This window comes from Microcaecilia unicolor, chromosome 7 (genome assembly GCF_901765095.1).
Source record: "Microcaecilia unicolor chromosome 7, aMicUni1.1, whole genome shotgun sequence".
In the NCBI taxonomy this organism is placed as follows: Eukaryota; Metazoa; Chordata; class Amphibia; order Gymnophiona; family Siphonopidae; genus Microcaecilia; species Microcaecilia unicolor.
The window spans coordinates 985,809-1,009,030 of NC_044037.1; the positions used below are offsets into that span (position 1 = coordinate 985,809).

General features: G+C 47.4%; 1 protein-coding gene across 1 annotated transcript in view; it reads right to left on the reverse strand.

Annotated features, from left to right (window-relative positions):
* Positions 1-23,222, reverse strand: part of TAF1 (TATA-box binding protein associated factor 1) — a 493,091-nt gene that overhangs the window by 400,516 nt on the left and 69,353 nt on the right. The window contains 3 exon segments of the mRNA XM_030210565.1: positions 6,896-7,012; positions 19,639-19,842; positions 21,384-21,603. Of these exon segments, the coding sequence (XP_030066425.1) occupies positions 6,896-7,012; positions 19,639-19,842; positions 21,384-21,603 (541 nt within the window).

A 23,222-nucleotide genomic window follows, 5' to 3' on the forward strand; every position in this document is an offset into this window, starting at 1 on the left:
TCGATTTATCACATAGAATGTGGGAGGAATATCTACCCCGATAAAGCGGGCAAAAATATTTTCGGCATTATTTATTTATTTATTTGCATTTGTATCCCACATTTCCCACCTATTTGCGGGCTCAGTGTGGCTTACAATACATTGTAAAGATGGAAGTGCAATTGGTTGCAGTACAATTATGGGTTACATTGTGAAGAATTATATAAGATAGAGTAAATTCAGGATATTCTTAGGGGATAGAACAGTGGAATATAACAGTGGTGAGTTGAGAGGGGGGCAAAACATTATCGAGGGAACAGGGTAGGGTTTAAGAGTGGTGAGAGCGCGGGAGTAGAGGTTCAGAGAGTGTATTGGTGCGTGTCTATGAGATTGTATGGGCTTTATGTGTTTTGATCCTTGCCGTAGATTTTCTCGAACAGATAAGTCTTTAGTAGTTTGCGGAAGTCGGTCAGTTCGTAGGTCATTTTCAGGCTGCGTGGTAGTGTATTCCAGAATTGTGTGCTCATGTATGTGAAAGTCGATCCGTGCAGTACTTTGTATTTTATGCCTTTGCACTTAGGGAAATGGAGATTGAGGAAGGTTCGGGACGATCTTTTAGCGTTTCTGGGTGGCAGGTCAATTAGGTCAGACATGTATGCAGGGGCTTCACCGTGAATGATTTTGTGGACTAAGGTGCATACTTTAAAAGTGATGCGTTCCTTGAGTGGTAGCCAGTGTAGTTTCTCCCGTAAGGGTTTTGCACAAAGTAGACTTGGGGTGATAGTATCTGAGGACCTGAAGGCGACGAAACAATGCGACAAGGCGGTGGCCGTAGCTAGAAGATTGCTAGGCTGTATAGAGAGAGGTGTGACCAGCAGAAGAAAGGAGGTTTTAATGCCCCTGTATAAGACGTTGGTGAGGCCCCACCTGGAGTATTGTGTTCAGTTTTGGAGGCCGTATCTTGCGAAGGATGTTAAAAAAATGGAAGCGGTGCAAAGAAAAGCTACGAGGATGGTATGGGATTTACGTTCCAAGACGTATGAAGAGAGGCTTGCTGACCTGAACATGTACACCCTGGAGGAAAGGAGGAACAGGGGTGATATGATACAGACGTTCAAATATTTGAAAGGTATTATTCCGCAAACGAATCTTTTCCGGAGATGGGAAGGCGGTAGAACGAGAGGACATGAAATGAGATTGAAGGGGGGCAGACTCAGGAAAGATGTCAGGAAGTATTTTTTCACGGAGAGGGTGGTAGACGCTTGGAATGCCCTCCCGCGGGAGGTGGTGGAGATGAAAACGATAACGGAGTTCAAACATGCGTGGGATATGCATAGAGGAATCCTGTGCAGAAGGAATGGATCCTCAGAAGCTTAGCTGAAACTGGGTGGCGGAGCAGGTGGGGGGAAGAGGGGGTGGTGGTTGGGAGGCGAGGATAGGGGAGGGCAGACTTATACGGTCTGTACCAGAGCCGGTGATGGGAGGCGGGACTGGTGGTTGGGAGGTGGGAAATACTGCTGGGCAGACTTATATGGTCTGTGCCCTGAAAAGGACAGGTACAAATTCAAGGTAAGGTATACACATATGAGTTTGTCTTGGGCAGACTGGATGGACCATGCAGGTCTTTTTCTGCCGTCATCTACTATGTTACTATATGACATAGCTTGCTTGCAAGAAACATGCTTAACAGAGGCAGAACACCAAAAACTGGAACGGGAATGGGTGGGGGGGGAGTGCATGCAGCTTTGGCAGAGGGGAACCATAGAGGAGTGGACATACTAGTTAGAAAAGGTCTGGCAGCTAAAACTCAACTGATTGCTAAAGACCAATTGGGTCACTATGTGCTGGTACATCTTTGGCTACAGAATTCCTTGTGGTAGCCATTTATGGGCCGAATACATATGATCAAGCGTTTTATAACCATCTGATACAATTGTGTACTCCATACCCGAACCGCCACTTACTGATTTTGGGGGACTTTAATATGGTAGCGGACCCAATGTTAGATTGTTCAGTGCGTAGGAAAGCACACAGGGCCCAGATCCGGGCGTTATCGATGTTTATGAGTTCCTTAAACACAGTAGATGCATGGTGTACTCTTCACTCGGGGGAGCAGGATTTTACGCACCTGTCTTGGGCTCATGGCACTCTTTCCCGAAATGATTATATATTAGTAGACAGGAGGCTATTTCCGAGGGTGCGAGAGGTAGAAATAGGACCGGAAGAAGTGTCGGACCATGCCTTGGTGTGGGGCTGGACTTGGAAGCACCAAGCTTTTACCAGGGTCAGGTGGGGTGGAGGTTCCCTTCCTAGCTGTACTTAGAGAATTTGGGGAATTCATTCAAAAGAAATGGGAAGACTTTACACAATTTAATATGGAACATGAAAACCAACCCACTTTATTTTGGTCAACAGCTAAGGCGGTGTTAAAAGGGGAGGTGATAGCGTTTGTACAAGGTCGCAAAAAGAAAGTAACAGCAGCCATTTTTAATTTGGAAGCACAAGTCAAGAGGGCCAAGCGCAGATACATTAACTCCTAACAGAAACGCATGAACAATTACAGGTGGCTCAGATAACATTAAACTCCTTATTGCAAGAAAGAGCTACTAGAGGGCTTATATATCACAAATATAGATTCCAAAGGTTTGGAAACAGAACAGGTACAATGCTAGCTCGTGCGGTAAAATCATGGGGGGGGGGGGGGGGGGGGAATAGAGTAATCTCAGTAATAAAAGATAGTGGAGGTACCATACACAATAGTAGTGAAAAAGTGGCACAGATCTTCAAAGAACATTTTAGTCACCTATATGAATCACACAACATGATAGGGAAGGTAGAATTAGAGGACTATCTATCAGCAGGGTTACCACGATTGAGCCCACAAGAGGTACTAGATTTGAACACTCCAATAACAGGGTAAGAAGTGCAAGAAACGATCAAAGCACTACCTAAATACTCAGCCCCAGGCCCTGATGGGTTCACAGGCGAATTTTATAAGTTGCTGCCCCCAAAAGCCCTGGGATCGCTGCATGCGTTCTTGGAGGAGGTGGTTGAGAATGAAGAGTTCCCCCCCCCCCATGGTAATAGGGCGCTCATAACTTCTATGTTTGTGCAGCGCTGCGTATGCCTTGTAGCGCTATAGAAATGCTAAATAGTAGTAGTAATAGTAGTTTACTCCGGAAGCGAGGCCAGCCAGAAGACCAGGCAGATTCATATCGCCCAATCTCCTTATTGAACCTAGATGTTAAGATTCTAGCCAAGATATTGGCAAACCGATTGGCAAAGTGTTTTCCTCAGCTAATAGGACCTGAATAAGTTGGATTTGTCAAAGGGCACCAATCGGTGGTTAATGTGCGTTGTTTGTTACTGGCAATGGCTCAGATCCAAAAGAACAACATTTCTACAGTGCCTGTAAGTTTAGACGCAGAAAAGGCTTTTGACAGGGTGAGTTGGGATTATTTGTTTGGGATGCTGCGGTTCTTGGGAATCAACGGTTGGTATTTACAGGCGATTCAGGCACTATATTCAGATCCCAAAGCCTCACTGTTAATTAATGGCATATGGACAGGGCAGATAAGACGCGGTACTCAACAAGGGTGCCCTCTAAACCCTTTATTATTTTTGCTGTCAATAGAACCATTGTTACGTACATTGAAATGGGAACAGGGGGTGGCGGGGATGGAAGTGAGTGGAGAGAGAGTGAAAACCCTAGCATTTGTAGATGATTTGCTGGTGGTGACATCCAATCCGTCTGCTTCTCTCTGACGATATTATTAGATAGCAAACTGTATTGATCCACCCTATCAGGATTTAAGGTAAACATACAAAAATCTCAAATGTTGCCAATACTTCCAGGTGAAGACATTCAGGGGCCAGAGAACAGGGCAATGGCGAAGGCAGAGGGAAAAATAAAATACTTGGAGTGCAGATTCCACAGGATCTATCACAATTGTATGTAAAGGACACGGCTGCCAAGTTAAGGGCATACCCACTCTCGCTGCTGGGGAGAATAGTGCTTTATAACATGATGATTGTGCCCCGCTGGTTGTATGTTTTTCAAATATTGCCTATATACCTTACTCAACACGATGAACAACAGCTGAATAAAATGCTGCAAAGATTTCTTTGGAAAGGAAGGAGGCCAAGACTGCCATCATCGATTCTTCAGATACCAAAGGAATATGGAGGCCTGGGGCTGCTGAGTCTGAGATACTTAACAGTGGCATGTGGTTTGAGACATCTAAATGACTGGTTCCGCAAAACAACTGCTTTCTCTGCCACTAGCATTGAGTTGAACTTATCTGAACAGACCAATTTCAGTTGCTACTTGCATGGTTGTAAAAATAATATCCCGGTGGTACTACAGAGAACCTCGATTTTACCAACAGCTATAGCGGTGTGGAGATGAATATGTAAGGCTCATGGTTTTTCACCCAAAGTCACACCATATTTGACGATATGTGACAATCCAAAGTTTGAGCCTGGGTCACTCTACAAAGTGTTCAGTAGATGGAGGAGACATGGGTTGGAATACTTATGCCACGCTCTAACAGAAGAAGGTCGAATTAAGTCCTTTCAGGATTTACGGGAGCAATACTCAGTATTGTCAACAGACTATTTTTACTACTGCCAATTGAGACACTATATATTGAGTTTACCATGGGAAGATCTAACAGACGATGTGAGAGAGGAATTGGCTTCGGCCATCTCATTGGGAGCGCAACAAAGAGTGCCAGTGGCGTACCATCATCGTCATATTCGTGACACAATGACAGAGTTAGACTTTGCAGGGTATGCATCCAAATGGAGTCAAGACTTGGCTTCGGCAGTGACAGCGGTGGTATTTAAGGAACATGTTTTGTCATTATACAAGTCCTCCAAGTGGGCTGATCAATGGGAATTGCAATACCAGTTTGCCTTAAGACTACATGTACCCCCAAGGCGAGCATTTCACATGGGATTGTCCCCAGATGGGGCATGCATGAAGTGTAAAAAGGAGGGTGCAACATTAGCCCATATGTTTTGGTCCTGCCCGAAGGTGGTCTCATTTTGGAAAAATCTTCTCCAGCAGGTTTCTAAGCAATGGTCAACAAGCTGGTGTTATGACCCACTACTGCTATTTGGCAGACCAAGTCTGGGCACGTCAATCCCAAAGGGATACAAGGAATTTGTGCAGAGAGACGTTGTGATGGCAAAAAAAAAACTATTCTTCTCGAATGACTTACGAGGAAGTCTCCGTCAATCCAGAAATGGCGCATCCAAATGGTGTCTCTCCCGCGCATGGAACGGATAATAGCCCACAAACTTCCTCAAATGGGAATACAGCAATTTCAGAACAGATGGCCTCCATTTTGGGAGTCCCTCACTCCTGCAGCAAGAGGCCAAAAACTGAACTTATGAACATGGTAGAGACTGCTATTACTCTTAGGTCTAGTAGGGAGGGGGGAGGATAAAAGAGGGGGGAGGGAGAGTTTTTAGGTTTGGGTTTTGAGGTTGGGCATAGGACGGCATTTAATGTAGAGGCTTTGAGAACATGCAGTGAGAGTGGGAGGCAGGTAAAGGTTTCTAGGAGGGGAAGTATAAAGAAAAGTGTGACCTGTTGTTTTTGATGCAGATTTTGTGTTACTCAGATGTTCTAAGCTGATGTCACTAATAAAAATTATTGAAATATAAATTGCAAGTACTGTCCCACCTCCCATGGAAATATCCTCAAATGTATAGTAGCTGTTCATCCATACACTGAAGATTCTGGCATTGCACATCAATCTTCACCTTTACCATGCAAAGGTTAACACCTTTGAAAATGTCTCTGACTTGCCTGTTACCTAAGAAGCTTCCCTAATTTCTTGAACTCTTCCTATATTAAACTGACTTGGTTTCTATATTAAATATATAGGGGGCAATGAATAAAATAAGATTGTATGTAACAAATGGGAACTGTATGGGTTCAAACCGTATAAGATTTGTTTGTACACTTCCTTGAACTCTTCATGCATAAGCGGATAATGAATGCCAAGTTACATTTCCTGTAGACTCTAGCTTGCCATGATTGGCTTATAAGCTTCATTGCTCAGGGATTCTCTCTTACACTATATGTATAGTAGTGCTTTAGAAATAAGCAGTGGTTGCTGTCATGGGTCCCAAGTGAACTAGTGGAGGAATGGCCTAGTGGTTAGGGTGGTGGACTCTGGTCCTGGGGAACTGAAGAACTGAGTTCGATTCCCACTTCAGGCACAGCTCCTTGTGACTCTGGGCAAGTCACTTAACCCTCCATTGCCCCGGGTACAAATAAGTACTGTATGTGTAAGCCGCATTGAGCCTGCCATGAGTGGGAAAGCGCGGGGTACAAATGTAACTAAAATAAAATAAATGACATCAGCCTTTGCTTGACTTGTATTGTTTGCAGAAACACCAATAATGCAATTTTTATCCCAGCTAGCCAGGGATCCTGGTAGCCATTTCATCTGTATACCTCCTGCCAATCATGCCTACACATCAACACCAAAAACAGTTTCTTGCTCTTTTGAGAGTATGCTGGCACTACACTTGGGTTTCCATTTATGATGAGTCTCTATTGTCAGCTCTAGCTTCATGTCAGATGCTTCTGTGAGTACAATCTTCTATTCTCAACACTGCAAAAGCATTCTGTAATGGTATCATTTATGGGATATATCTTTTAGTTACAGGTGTCATACAAGAAGCCACAGTGATCCTTTACTCCTAGTCTTCTGAATTTTTGTGGGACAGATTTTCTTGACTCAAAATATGGGTAGAGAAATTTAACAGGGGCTAGAATGTTGCAGAGACAATGTTCATAGTCTGAAGGTAGAATGTATCCTACTCTTATAACAACATAGATGTTATTTGTGAACTCCTAATTTTTGTAAAGATTACATTACAGATTTTTCACCATTACCTTGATGTTCCAGCATGTGTTTATCCTTTCCTTTCACAGTGTTCAATGCTCCTGGCACACTTGATTTCTGCACTAGTGGAACTGGCAAACTGACCAAAGATCCACTACGGTTCAGCCCTTCAGAGAAAAAATAAAATGATGACTCAAAAGATAATGGTCTCGGGAAAATCATAGCCACCCACAAATACATCTAATTTCTTAGGGAGAAAAAAATTCCGTCAGACACACTGGCTAAAGAAACACTAAAAATTCCTGAAAAGCATGTCATTCATTACCACTCATCAAACAAATGATGTACTTGGAGAAACACAAAGAGCATGATATTCAGCTGGCAGCAATCAGCTCAATATTTGCTGGCATACCCGGAAATTCAATGAATGGGCACTAACCGGCAATTTTCAGCGCATTAACTAGTTAAGTGCTGCTGAAAATGCCTGGTCAGCTCTGGAAAGGCAATTTAAATGGCTAGGGTTGTATTTGCCATGCAAGTACCCCCATGTTATTGGAAGCCCTGATACAATCCTACATCTAATTAGGGTTGCAATTGCCATTCTGTACATATTACTCCCAATTTTCATTATTTCTAACTCCTTGCTGCTATGGGTTCACTATGATTATTCCATACTTTTTTGAATTCCATTATTGTTTTTTCTCCAACCTTTCCTCTAGAAGGGCACTTCGGACATCTACCATGCATTCTCTGTCAAAACATTCTGAATTTTCCCTCTCAGATTTACATTACGACCTAAAACTTCCCTTCCATTAAAAAGAGTTTGGTTTTTATGCATTAATATCATTGAAGTATTTAAATCTCTCTTACATATCATATAAATGGCGAAGGGGAGGGAGGGAACCACTGACGTCGCTACCGCTCCCCCCCCCCCCCCGAGGTTGCCGCCACCGCTCCTCCCACCCGGAGTCGTCGCCGCCGCCCCCCTTCCACCCGGCCCAAGCACTCTCTTCGGTATTGAACTTACATCGCCGACACACAGCGGGCAGATCAGCTGAGCTCCTGTCGGCCTTCCTTCTCTGCCTGTGTCCCGCCCTCGCCGACGTTACCTCACACGAGGGCGGGACACAGGCAGAGAAGGAAGCCAGGCCGACGGGAGCTCTGCTGATCTGCGTTTCGGCGACTCCGGGGGGGGGGGGACCGGTAGCGGCAACCTCGGGGGGGGGGGCCTTGGAAAAACCCCATACTAGCCCGTTTTAACGGGCTCAACGGCTAGTTATATATATATTACATATATTTATAAATGATTTAGAGATGGGAGTAACTAGCGAGGTAATTAAATTTGCTGATGACACAAAGTTATTCAAAGTCATTAACTCGCGACAGGATTGTGAAAAATTACAGAAGGACCTTATGAGACTGGGAGACTGGGCAGCTAAATGGCAGATGACGTTTAATGTGAACAAGTGCAAGATGATGCATGTGGGAAAAAAGAACCCGAATTATAGCTACGTCATGCAAGGTTCCACATTAGGAGTTACGGACCAAGAAAGGGATCTGGGTGTCGTCATCGATAATACACTGAAACCTTCTGCTCAGTGTGCTGCTGCGGCTCGGAAAGCGAAGGTAAAATTATGTATAATCATACCTGATAATTTTCTTTCCATTAATCATAGCTGATCAATCCATAGACTGGTGGGTTGTGTCCATCTACCAGCAGGTGGAGATAGAGAGCAAACTTTTGCCTCCCTATATGTGGTCATGTGCTGCCGGAAACTCCTCAGTATGTCGATATCAAAGCTCCATCCGCAGGACTCAGCACTTAGAGAATTACACCCACGAAGGGACACTCTGCCCAGCTCACCACCGCCGAAACGGGGGAGGGGAATTAACCCAGCTCATCCCCACACAAGTGGGGGAGGGGAATCCGTCCAGCTCATCCCCGCGGAGCGGGGGAGGGACACCACACCCGCCGATGCGGGGGGATCTGGCTTATCCTGCAACCGCAACCGCGGGAGGAGCTGACTGACCCTAACACCGCCGAAGCGGGAGGGGTACAAAGCTGCCCTACAGCCGCACGAAGCGGGAGGGAGTGCCGGCAGAATTTATGTCTCAATCCAGCCCCGTAAAACGGAGGGGAGAGGAATGCAGCAGCTCACTGTAACACAAAGTCGTCTCAACTCTTGAAGAATCCAAGTGAAAGAAGAACTTGAACACGAAGTCCTCCTGAAGTAACTGAAGGCTAAACTTGAACCTAAAATTCAACCAGAATATAAACAGTACAGATATCTGGGAGGGGCTATGGATTGATCAGCTATGATTAATGGAAAGAAAATTATCAGGTATGATTATACATAATTTTACCTTCCATATCATCAAGCTGATCAATCCATAGACTGGTGGGATGTACCGAAGCAGTACTCACCCAGGGCGGGACATAGAAATCCCTGACCTCAACACTGAAGCTCCAAATCGGGCCTCCGCCCGTGCAGCCACAGTCAAACGGTAATGCTTGGAGAATGTATGAGCCGAAGCCCACGTTGCCGCCTTGCATATCTCTACCAAGGAGACGGATCCGGCCTCTGCCATCGAGGCCGTCTGAGCTCTCGTGGAGTGAGCCTTCAGCTGGATAGGCGGCACCTTCCCCGCGGCCACATAAGCCGCTGCAATGGCTTCCTTGACCCATCTTGCCACTGTAGGCTTAGCAGCCTGCAGACCCTTACGAGGACCTGCAAACAGGACAAACAGATGATCCGATTTCCGGAAATCATTGGTCACTTCCAAGTATCTGATGATGACTCGTCTCACATCCAGATATTCAAGAGCGGAGTACTCCTCTGGGTAGTCCTCCCTACGAAAGGAAGGGAGACAGAGCTGCTGATTCACATGGAAGCGAGAACCAATCTTGGGCAGGAAGGCAGGCACTGTGCGAATAGTCACTCCTGCCTCAGTGAACTGCAGAAAAGGCTCTCGACATGAGAGCGCCTGGAGCTCGGAAACTCTTCTGGCTGAAGTGATAGCCACCAAAAAGACTGCTTTCAACGTCAGGTCTTTCAGAGATGCCCTCGACAAGGGTTCCAAAGGCGGCTTCTGCAATGCTCTTAGCACCAGGTTGAGATTCCACGCAGGCACCACTGAGTGCAGAGGAGGGCGCAGGTGATTAACTCCCTTGAGAAAGCGCACCACATCTGGCTGCGAAGCCAGGGAAGCACCCTTCAGGCGGCCCCTGAAGCAAGCCAGAGCCGCTACCTGGACTTTAAGGGAACTGAGCGACAGGCCTTTCTCCAGACCTTCTTGCAGGAACGCCAACACTGAAGAAATTGGAGCAGTGAAGGGAGAAAGTGAGCCTGCTTCACACCATGCTGCAAAGATACGCCAAACCCTGGCGTAAGCAGTAGAAGTAGAGCGCTTCCTCGCTCTCAGCATAGTGGCGATGACCTTGTCTGAGAAGCCCTTCTTCCTCAGACGCTGCCGCTCAATAGCCAGGCCGCAAGACCAAAGGGAGAGGGATACTCCATCACCACGGGACCCTGATGTAACAGGCCCTGCTCCACTGACAGCCGCAGAGGATCGTCGACTGAGAGCCTGAACAAGTCCGCATACCAGGGACGTCTGGGCCAATCCGGACCCACCAGGATTACCCTGCCGGGATGCTTTGCCACCCGGTCTAGCACCCTGCCCAACATGGGCCAGGGCGGGAACACATAGAGGAGCTCTTGTGTCGGCCACTGTTGGAGAAGAGCATCTACTCCCAGGGATCGAGGGTCCCGTCCTCTGCTGAAAAAGCGCGGCACTTGGCCATTGGCCGATGACGCCATCAGATCTAGGCTCGGCTGGCCCCAGCGCTTCGTGATGTCCAAGAACACCTGAGCAGATAGTTGCCACTCTCCGGGCTCCAAGGTATGGCGACTGGGAAAGTCCGCCTTGACATTCATGACTCCGGCAATGTGGGCCGCTGAAAGCTGCTCCAGGTTCGCTTCCGCCCACTGGCAAAGACTCATAGCCTCCTGGCTAGAGGGGCGCTCTTGGTACCTCCCTGGCGGTTGATATAGGCCACAGCCGTGGCATTGTCCGACAGGACCCGTACAGGCTTCAACACCAGTACCGGGATGAACTCCAATAACACCAACCGAATGGCTCTGAGTTCCAGGAGGTTGATAGACCACTTGCCTCTGCAGGAGACTAGAGCCCCTGCGCTGTCCTTCCCAAGCAGTGGGCTCCCCAGCCCATCAAAGAGGCGTCTGTCGTGACGACAATCCACTCCGGGGTCACCAGAGGCAATCCTGCAGACAACTTGACTGTCTGCGTCCACCAGCTCAGCGCCTTGCGCACTGCTGGGTCCACGGGAAGGCGCACAGCATAATCCTCCGACATCGGAGTCCAGCGCAGCAGCAGAGATAGCTGTAGTGGTCTCATATGAGCCCTGGCCCAGGGCACTACTTCCATCGTGGCCGTCATAGAGCCCAACAGCTGCATGTAGTCCCAAGCCCGAATAGGAGAGGCTACTAGGAACTAGTCCACCTGAGCCTGAAGCTTGACAATCCGATTGTCTGGCAGGAACACTCTGCCCACTTGGGTGTCGAATCGAACTCCCAGATACACCAGGGACTGAGTCGGGCGCAGCTGGCTCTTCTTCCAGTTGATGATCCATCCCAGGGAGCTCAAAAGAGCAACTACCCGGTCCATAGCTTTGCCGCACTCTGCAGAAGAGGGGGCTCGGATCAACCAGTCGTCCAGATAAGGATGGACTTGTACTCCTTCCTTTAGCAGGAAGGCCGCTATGACCCCCATTACTTTGGAAAAGGTCCGCGGAGCAGTAGCCACCCGAAAGGGAGGGCTCTGAACTGGAAGTGTCGTCTCAGGACTGTAAAACGCAGAAAGCGTTGGAGAGGAGGCCAGATGGGAATATGCAGGTACGCTTCCTTGATGTCCAAGGAAGCCAAGAACTCTCCTGCCTTCACTGCCGCTATAACAGAGCGGAGAGTCTCCATGCGAAAGTGCCTCACTTTCCAGGCCCGATTGACCCCTTTGAGGCCGAGGATAGGCCGGACAGAACCTCCTTTCTTTGGAACCACAAAGTAAATGGAGTAACGTCCCTTGCCAATCTGATTTTTTGGCACCGGAACGACCGCACCCAGGCGGATCAGGTTGTCCAAGGTCTGCTGCACTACCACAGCTTGACCGGAGACTTGCAGGGAGAGAGTACAAACCCGTCTCTTAAGGGTTGGCAGAACTCTAGCTTGTAGCCGTCTCTGATGACTTCCAGCACCCACGCGTCTGAAGTTATAGTGGTCCACTCGCCCAGAAACGAGGACAGCCGTCCGCCAATCTGCACTGGGGCGTGGACCAAGGCCCCGTCATTGGGTACGAGACCCTGGGGGAGGACCGGAGGGAGCACCTCCGGGACGGCGGTCTCTGCGAAAGGAATGCTGCTTGGGGGAGAAATTCCTCTTGAAGGAAGAGGGGGCAGAGGAACCCGACTTGCCCGGGCGGTACCGATGGGCTTCCTGCAACCGTCCTCTGGAGGTATCGGGACGAGTACTAACCCGAGCCCTGACCTCTGGTAATTTCTTGCCCTTAGACGTGCCGAGATCGGTCACGATTTTGTCCAGCTCGACCCCAAAGAGCAGCTTGCCTTTAAAAGGCAATCTAGCCAGGCGGGATTTAGAGGCATGGTCAGCAGACCAATGTTTCAGCCAAAGCCACCGCCGCGCAGAGACTGTCTGAGCCATGCCTTTAGCTGAGGCTCTCCAGACATCATACAGCAAGTCTGCCAAATAGGCTAAGCCCGATTCCAGGGCCGGCCAATCAGCCCTCAAGGAATGATCCGAGGGGGAAGCCCGCTGCACCATAGTCCGGCACGCCCTGGCCACATAGGAGCCGCAAACTGAGGCCTGCAAACTTAAAGCAGCTGCCTCAAAGGACGACCTTAAGGTCGCCTCCAATCTTCTGTCTTGGGCGTCCTTTAGGGCCGTGCCACCTTCCACCGGCAACGCCGTTTTCTTAGTCACCGCAGTGATTAAAGAATCCACGGTAGGCCACAGATAGGCCTCACGTTCACTCACAGCCAAAGGATAGAGGCGGGACATAGCCCTAGCCACTTTAAGGCTCGTTTCCGGGACATCCCATTGAGCCGCAATTAAGGTGTGCATGGCATCATGCACGTGGAAGGTTCTAGGCGGGCGCTTCGTCCCCAGCATAATGGCAGAGCCAACAGGGGCTGAGGGAGAGACGTCCTCCGGAGAGGAAATCTTCAAAGTGTCCATGGCCTGTAACAACAGGTTGGGCAAATCCTCTGGGCTAAAAAGCCGCGCTGCAGAGGGGTCATCCGCTCCATCCGAGCGGGGATCTATCTCCTCCAAGGAATCCGCAAAGGATCGTTGGGAGACCTCAGCCACGCTGCCCTCATCTACATCGGAGGAGACAAAAGTCCTCCAAGGCCTGGAAATCAACCCGAGGGCGTTTACCTCTGGGAACCTCAACCTCTTTATCCGAAGAGGGAGCAGGGGCAGCGTTTTGCATGAGGAAAGCCTGATGCAGCAGCAAAACAAACTCGGGGGAGAAACCCCCCAGACTGTGCACTTCCGCAGCCTGGGCAACAGCCCTAGACGCACTCTCAACCGGCGCTCGCAATAGCGGGGGAGAGACATGCTGCGCATCCAAAATGGCGTCCGGCGCGAAACTCCGTGAAGGAGCCGCGCGGGAAGAACGGCGCTTAACTTTAGCCGCTTTTGTGCCGTCGCCCAAATTAAGGGCGTTCATGGCATTAATGTCTCCAACCTCAAGGGCGGCCCCGAAGAAGCCGTCCGAGCCGCGTGGCCGGCCAAGATGGCGGAGGCGAGGAGCGGGGGATGGGCGTTTATGGCGGGAAAAAACCGCCACGCCGGAGGAACGACCGGGACATTCATCGGTCACTAAACTATCACCCATCAAGGGCGAATCAGGTTGTAAAACCCCCGCATCCCCTCTAGAAGCGCTCCAGCGATCCGGGGAGCGACCCTTTGCGCCCTCGCCCTCCGACGCCATAGCCACGAGGAGAAGAATCGGGGAACCCCCTGCCCGCTATAAAAAGGTAAAATTACCTGCTTGCCGCTCCGAGCTGTAACGAACTGGTGTCCCAGTGAGTAGCTGCAATGAACGTTTAAAGAAACGTCGAATTAAACGCCTTTAAAGACGTTTAAAAAATTTTTTTTTTTTTTTTTTTTTAAACGGAGCCAGCGGGAGGGGGGAGAAAAGGAGGGACCTGGCACCACCAGGTTTGCACTTGCTCAAAAGAGCCCTCAACCCCAGGCCTCAACAAAACCTAAGGATTAGGCTTGGAGGCCTAGCCAGAGCTGCTGCTGTGTGTGACCACCACCTGCTGAGATAGAGAACATACTGAGGAGTTTCCGGCAGCACATGACCACATATAGGGAGGCAAAAGTTTGCTCTCTATCTCCACCTGCTGGTAGATGGACACAACCCACCAGTCTATGGATTGATCAGCTTGATGATATGGAATAGAATGTTAGGTATTATTAGGAAAGGTATGGAAAACAGGTGTGAGGATGTTATAATGCCATTATATCGCTCTATGGTGCGACCGCACCTTGAGTATTGTGTTCAATTCTGGTCGCCGCATCTCAAGAAAGATATAGTGGAATTGGAAAAGGTGCAGCGAAGGGCGACTAAAATGATAGCGGGGATGGGACGACTTCCCTATGAAGACAGACTAAGGAAGCTAGGGCTTTTCAGCTTGGAGAACAGACGGCTGAGGGGAGACATGATAGAGGTATATAAAATAATGTGGAGTGGAACGGGTGGATGTGAAGCGTCTGTTCATGCTTTCCAAAAATACTAGGACTAGAGGGCATGCGATGAAACTACAGTGTAGTAAATTTAAAACAAATCAGAGAAAATCTTTCTTCACTCAACGCATAATTAAACTCTGGAATTCGTTGCCGGAGAACATGGTGAACTTTAACACTTAATCTCCTCCCTCCCAGTCCCGTCCTATCTTATCTAATTTATCTAGGAATCTTCACGATATTGACCCTTCATCTCTATCCTCCCATGTTTCAAACCTCCTCTCTACTGTGGCACCATCCACATCTGTCAACGAGGCTGTTTCTTCTTACAACAATACTCTATCCTCTGCCTTAGACACTCTTGCACCTTTGATGACCCGCCCTATAAGGCGTACAAAACCCCAACCTTGGCTGACTTCTAATATCCGCTACCTACGTTCCTGTACCCGCTCCGCCGAACGCCTCTGGCGGAAATCTCTTGCTGATTTCTTACACTTTAAGTTCATGCTGACCTCCTTCCAATCTGCTCTTTTACGTGCCAAACAGGATTATTATATCCAGCTGACCAACTCTCTTGGCTCTAACCCTCGACTTCTCTTCACCACATTGAACTCTCTCCTCAAGGTGCCCCCTCCCCCAACTCCCCCTTCATTATCTCCTCAGACCCTTGCTGAATTCTTTCACAACAAGGTTCAAAAGATAAACCTTGCTTTCTCTACCTCACCACCTCTCCCTCCACTAGTCCGTTCTCCTCTCTCTCCTTCCCCTCATTCCCTTTCCTCCTTTCCTGAAGTTACTATTGAGGAAACTACACTTCTCCTTTCTTCCTCAAATGTACCACCTGTTCCTCTGATCCCATTCCCACCCACCTTCTTAATGCCATCTCTCCTGCTCTTATTCCTTTTATCTGTCACATTCTCAACCTCTCACTTTCCCACTGCGACTGTCCCTGCTGCCTTTAAACATGCTGTAGTCACATCTCTCCTTAAGAAGCCTTCACTCGACCCTACATGTCCCTCTAATTACTGACCCATCTCCCTCCTTCCTTTTCTCTCCAAATTACTTGAGCGTGCTGTTCACTGCCGCTGCCTTGATTTTCTCTCCTCACATGCTATTCTTGACCCACTACAATCTGGTTTTCGCCCTCTCCACTCAACCGAAACTGCGCTTACTAAAGTCTCCAATGACCTATTACTGGCTAAATCCAGAGGTCAATATTCCATCCTCATTCTTCTTGATCTTTCCGCTGCTTTTGACACTGTCGATCACAGCATACTTCTCGATACCCTGTCCTCACTTGGATTCCAGGGCTCTGTCCTTTCCTGGTTCTCTTCCTACCTCTCCCTCCGCACCTTTAGTGTTCACTCTGGTGGATCCTCTTCTACTTCTATCCCTCTGCCTGTCGGCGTACCTCAGGGTTCTGTTCTTGGTCCCCTCCTCTTTTCTATCTACACTTCTTCCCTTGGCTCATTAATCTCATCCCATGGCTTTTCCTACCATCTCTATGCTGATGACTCCCAAATCTACCTTTCTACCCTTGATATCTCACCTTGCATCCAAACCAAAGTTTCAGCGTGCTTGTCTGACATTGCTGTCTGGATGTCTCAACGCCACCTGAAATTAAATATGACCAAAACCGAGCTTCTCATTTTCCCCCCCAAACCCCCCTCCCCGCTCCCCCCGTTTTCTATTTCTGTTGATGGCTCTCTCATTCTCCCTGTCTCCTCAGCTCGAAACCTTGGGGTCATCTTTGACTCTTCTCTCTCCTTCTCTGCTCATATCCAGCAGATTGCCAAGACCTGTCGTTTCTTTCTTTACAACATCCGTAAAATCTGCCCCTTTCTTTCCGAGCACTCTACCAAAACCCTCATCCACACCCTTGTCACCTCTCGCTTAGACTACTGCAATCTGCTTCTTGCTGGCCTCCCACTTAGTCACCTCTCCCCTCTCCAGTCGGTTTAAAACTCTGCTGCCCGTCTCGTCTTCCGCCAGGGTCGCTTTACTCATACTACCCTCTCCTCAAGTCCCTTCACTGGCTCCCTATCCGTTTTCGCATCCTGTTCAAATTTCTTCTACTAACCTATAAATGTACTCACTCTGCTGCTCCCCAGTATCTCTCCACACTCGTCCTTCCCTACACCCCTTCCCGTGCACTCCGCTCCATGGATAAATCCTTCTTATCTGTTCCCTTCTCCACTACTTGCCAACTCCAGACTTCGCGCCTTCTGTCTCGCTGCACCCTACGCTTGGAATAAACTTCCTGAGCCCCTACGTCTTGCCCCATCCTTGGCCACCTTTAAATCTAGACTGAAAGCCCACCTCTTTAACATTGCTTTTGACTCGTAACCACTTGTAACCACTCGCCTCCACCTACCCTCCTCTCTTCCTTCCCGTTCACATTAATTGATTTGATTACTTTATTTTTTTTGTCTATTAGATTGTAAGCTCTTTGAGCAGGGACTGTCTTTCTTCTATGTTTGTGCAGTGCTGCATACGCCTTGTAGCGCTATAGAAATGCTAAATAGTAGTAGTAGTAGCTTGGCAGCGTTTAAAAAGGGGTTAGACGGTTTCCTAAAGGACAAGTCCATAAACCGCTACTAAACAGACTTGGGAAAAATCCACAATTCTGGGAATAACATGTATAGAATGTTTGTACGTTTGGGAAGCTTGCCAGGTGCCCTTGGCCTGGATTGGCCGCTGTCGTGAACAGGATGCTGGGCTCGATGGACCCTTGGTCTTTTCCCAGTGTGGCATTACTTATGTACTTGTATCCTCCCATCTCCCTTTTCCTCTAATATATATATACTAGTAAAAAAGGCCCGTTTCTGAGACCAATGAAACGGGTGCTAGCAAGGTTTTCAGCAGAGTGTGCATGTTTGAGAGAGTGTGTGTGAGAGTTGACTGTGTGAGAGAGAGATGGAGTGAATGTGCGAGTGTGGGTGGTGTGTGACATAGTTTGAGGCTGTCTGTGTGTGTGAGAGTGTGTGTGTGAGAAAGAATGAGAGTGTGTGTGGCAGGGCCTCCCCCCCTCCCCCCCCTCCATCAAGGTGTTTTGGAAAAGAAGCAGGAGATCCCAAGGGGTCACGTTGTGACGCGAGGGTGGGGCAGACACTCATGGAGAAAAAGCGATCTACACCATGACACATTTGGAATGTTGGGAAACTTGAGGCTTCATTAGAATGTTGGAGGTGCATTTTATATAGAGAGATTTGGATTCTTCTGTCTCATGTCACATGGCTTTTGGTGCAGACCCTTTACCACTTTGGTTCATTTTTAATGAATCACTTTTAGTTTCTCTCTATCCCTTCTAAGCTAAGGCCTCCAAAATTAAACACAGTATTCTAAGTGAGGATCTATGACGGACCTCTATAGAGGCATTATCTATAACTCTTTTTTTATGCTGGTTAATTATGATCCCTTATTCATCCCAGCATCCTCCTGGCTCTACCACCTAGTCAGAAAGTTTTACTATCTTCAGCTCATCAAACACTATCACTCTAAAGTCCCTCCACTGATCAGTGCACATCAGCTCTTCATCTCCCAAGACGTACTTCTCCCTCGGATTTCTGCATACATACCAAGTTCACAACTCTATCCTTTTGTTTTTAACTGAATTTTAACTGATAGGCATTTGACCAATCCTTGGAGCTTTATAGATCACTTCTCATTCTGGCTACTCCCTCCAGGGTGTCCACTTTCTCAAAGATCTTTTTGTATCATCAGCAAAAGGCAAAGTTTTCTGATAAATTATACAAGCTATTGTATCTTTGTGTACTTCATTACTTTGTAAACTGCCTTGGGATGAACTCTGGTTTAAGAATGCTGTCTATAATACAGCATAACATGACTCTCAAAGAAAAGACCAGAACCAGCCCCAGGACCAATTCCTTAGGCACTCACTCTCCTGATCATCTTTCTAGAGCAAGGTGTCATGATTTGAGACACTGAGGGTGAAATTGAGGAGAATTATCAAGAAGCTAGAGAGCAGTGCGTGAAATGTATTGCAGGCTGTGCTTACTTCCCTCGCTTGCCCTCACTAATCTCTCTCCACCCCCAACCTGACCCATATATGCCCAAAAGCAGATGTAAATGTGTGCAGATACTTTCGTGGGGTAACTTTAAAAAGGTAAAGTATGTGCTTAATTTTCCTTTGAAAGCTGGTGTTACTTCTGCATATCCTGCAATGCAAGCTGGATGTCCAGTTATACAATTACCTTAATAAAAACATTCCTCAATTAATTGATTTGGAAATCAGTCAACTTTGCTATTATCATAATACATAAAACCAAGCAATCAAAATGAGAAGTATTCAACAAAATTATTGTGCTGTCCTAAACCAAAGGCAGCTAAGACTTATTGCTGCTATTAATGGGCTAAGTGAGTTGGAAGGGATCTAAAATAATAAGTACATAAGCATCGCCATACTGGGACAGACCAAAAGTCCATCAAGTCCAGTATCCTGTTTCCAACAATGGCCAATTTAGGTCACAAAAACCTGGCAAGATCCAAATGGGAAGTTCCTAGTATGGTATCAGGGCAGGCTCATCTTATCAGATCCCAGGCCTTGCTCTAACTGAGCTTGAAGCCAAGAGCAGCAACACAAGGAAATACTTCCTCACTTGAAAGGTGGTCAATATAGGGAAGAATCTCCCAGTGAAGTGGTACAAGCACAAAAAAAAAAAAAAAGAATTCTAGGAAGAATGAGAGAAAGCTAAAGGATCTTTGTAAGTAGGACATGTGTGTAAAGTTTAAGATTAGCAGCAAGAGGAATGAGTAGGTTAACAAGAGCTTCGTAATCCTTAGCTATTATCATCTAGGTTTTATATGTTGGAGAGGAGAAAGATAGCCAAATCCTCCATATTCTCTAGATACTGGGGTGTGCATAATCCATGCATGGGGATAAGGCACAGATCTGTGTGTGTGTGTGTTATGCATCTAGGAGCACTGAGTCATTGACATCTATACACTCTACATAAGCAAACATGAAGCTGGTGCTATGTTCTCACCTTGCTGGGCATTGTAAGCAGTCGCATTTCTAGTCATGCTAGAGGGAAGCCAGCCTGCCAGACTTGCCCTCTGTGTCTTAGTTGCTTTGTGTTTCACATCCTCCCCATTCCAGATAACATCATCTTCCCACTGAAGTTGTGTGACCATCAAGAAGTGTTCATCTGCCAGCAGGGCATCCAAATTCTCTGCCACTTCTGAAGCCTAAGATGATACAACATGAAAATCAAAACCTAATCAATTCCTAGCAAACACCATCACAACTCTTCTTTCTTTTCTCATCCTATATAATAATTCTCACCACCAACGTTCTAATGTGGGACTGCTGTGTACGTGGCTCCTGGAGTTGCTGAGCTAGGCTCCGTAGCCAGGATGACGTCACTAACAGCTGATTCCCAGGCAGGGGGATTCCCTGCCTGGGAATCAGCTGTCAGTGTGCCGCTCCCCTGCCACTTCGGAGCAAGTTGTAGGGAGTGGCGCATCAAAAAACTACAAGTGCAGCACCACAGAACCCCCCCACCTCGGCGCATCACCCAATTCCCCCCCCCCCGGCACATCAAACACCCCCTCCCCCCCAAGCACATCAAACACCCCCCTCCCCCCATTCGAAGCACATCAACAACAACCCCCCCCTCGCGCGCATCAAACCCATCGCCACCCCGCAGATGCCAGTAGTAACGCTGTCCGGTTGCTGCTGCTTCTCCTGTTGAGCAGCAGCGGCCGCTACAAAAAGAAAAGAAGCGATAAATGTTTTTAAACCCAGCCCAAATCATTCGCAAATGCCCGAGTCTTACAACGCAGTCTCTGCAGCCGCTCCTCCTCTCGCCTCCACGTCACTGCCCCTGGAGTAAGACCCCGGAGGAGCGCAGTGACGTGACAGATGGAGGAGCGGCTGAAGAGACTGCGTTGTAAGACTTGGACATTTGCGAATGATTTGGGCTGGGTTTTAAAACATTTACAGCTTCTTTTCTTTTTGTAGCGGCCACTGCTGCTCAACAGGGGAAGCAGCAACGGCCAGACAGCGTTACCACTGGCAGCTGCGGGTGGCGAGGGAGTTTGATACACCGGGGGGGGGGGGGGGGGGGGGAAGGTCGCTAGATATGGGTAGCTGAGGGGGAGGGGAGGGCGCTGGACATGGGTAGGGGGAGGGGAGGGCAGGGGGAGAGGAGGGTCACTGGACATGGATGGCTGGAGGCGGGGCAGGGGAGAGGGAGGTGGGGAGGGGGTCCTGAGACCAGAGAGGTGGGGGTGGGGATGGGGGCCCTGCGAGAGGGGGGGGGGGGGCTCACACTCACTCACTGTCTCTCACATACACTCTCAGTGACACACTCCCTGTCTATTACACTCTCTCTCTCTGTCACACACACACAGTCTCACACACACAAACACTCTTGTCTCTCACACTCTCTCTCTCTCTCTCTCACAAACACACACACACGCTGTCTCTGTCTCTGTCTCATTCTATGACACACACACTCCATCTCTCACACACACCTCTCTCTCTCTCTCTCTCTCTCTCTCTCTCTCAAACATACACACTCCGAGGAAAACCTTGCTAGCGCCCGTTTCATTGTGTCAGAACGGGCCTTTTTTACTAGTTGTTAATAAACACACAGGGTGGCAGAAACTTATACCTTTTCTCCTTCATATTGTACTCAGAAATCTGTTCTCACAGAAACATCTCCAAAGCAGGATAGAAAGAAGACAAAGTGAAACAAAATATTATGTTTGTTATTTGCACTTGACCTTTCAGTTTCACATTTTTCTTTGTCTTGCTCGCCTTCCTTTTCCTTTAACTTGAAGCCATATTCAAAATCACTGCCATCTTCAGGAACACCAAGCATATCATACCAGAGCTGCGCAGGCCCATAACGCCACTCAGCCACTTTAGGTTTGGTGTCTGTCACTTTATCTGTCTCTCCTGTGGACAAGGAGAACTTAGTCTCCACAGGAGACATCATAGTAATCTAAAAAAAAAAAAAGCATAAAGGAACTTAATTTGCACAATATATATCCATTAGAAATTGAGATCACTGTGGTGGTTAGAGACACTACTAAGAATATGAAAGTGGGAAAATCACAAGGATTGGATGATTTTACAAGTCTTATAAACAATATTGCATATATCCTTGTGGCACCACTAGTTTCAGTCTTAATTCAATGCTAAAAAAGTGGTGCTTTAGCTGACACAATGGAATTTACTGGGATCCACAAGGAAGGTAAGACTCATGCAAAGTGGCTCTTACCACTCTGTTGCTATTAAGCTTTTGGCAAAGATTAGGATGAGAATTCTGAATAGCTTTACCGCAGTAGGCCTCTGGGACAAGCTGTTAGTCCCTTCTAAAGTTCTATAACCTACACCCAATTGAATTTCCAAACATGTCCTGGGGATTCTCCAGCCAATCGATTTCAGGATATTCCACAATGAATATTCATCAAATAGATTTGCATGCCAACGAGACAGTGTACACAAAATCTCTCTCATGCATATTTACTAGGGATATCCTGAAACCTGGCTGGCTGGGTGTCCCAAAACCACTGATTTAAGGTATCCCTGATATTTCAGAGATAAGGACTCAAAAACTTGAGAACATTAAACAAAACGAGTTCCAACAAATTAAAGCTGTTCACCAAGGGTAAAAACCACTTTTTTTTTTTTTGTTAAGACAGCCCAAACAACTGCCTCTATGATACCATTCTCTGACTTGTAGTACATATTTGACATATTAGTGAAAATATATAGCTATTAAGAAGTCAAATCTTATACCCTCTTTGATGTTTATAGGCCCACTCCTTTTGCATGTGGAGAAAAAGCTCCACATTGCTCACAGTGCACATATTTCATCATTATTATATTTGCACACATTTGGCATACCACCTTTAAAGACAGAGGCATAGCAAGGAGAAATTAGATCTTACCTGCTAATTTTCTTACCTTGAGTCCCTCCGGACATTCCCAACGAGTGGGTTTATGACCTCCTACCAGCAGATGGGGTGACTAAGAACTACTGAGTGATAATGAGGCGTATTTTCAAAGCACTTAGACTTACAAAGTTCCATTGTAATCCATGGAACTTTGTAAGGCTAAGTGCTTTGAAAATGAGCCCCAATACCTTATAAGGTCCTGGGCAACCGTGAGCCAGCTAGTACCTTCTATTGACCAAGCAAGATGGTATAAAGAAAATAACAGATCCCTAACAATCAAGGGGAAGGAAACAACCAGAACATGTTTATTTTTTTAACTCAGAACCTTCTAGCAGTCCAGAAAATAAAATCAGGATCCACCATCAACTCTGAACTTTCAAAACCAAAGATTCACAGAATCCCACTGATAATATCTGGGCAGGTTCAGAAATGGTCTGGAGAGACTCGGGGCCCGATGCTCAAAAATTACCGGCCTAACAACATCTGATTTAGACTGGTTCTAGCCAGTCTAGCGATCACATTATTCAGCATCTAATGCACAAAGGGATTCTGCATCGTTTTTACTGTTCAGGGCAGCAGCTAACGATAATCCTATGCAAATATATTAGACAAAGATGCTCATAGCATTAAATTGAGCATTTCGAGCGATGCACAGAAGGAA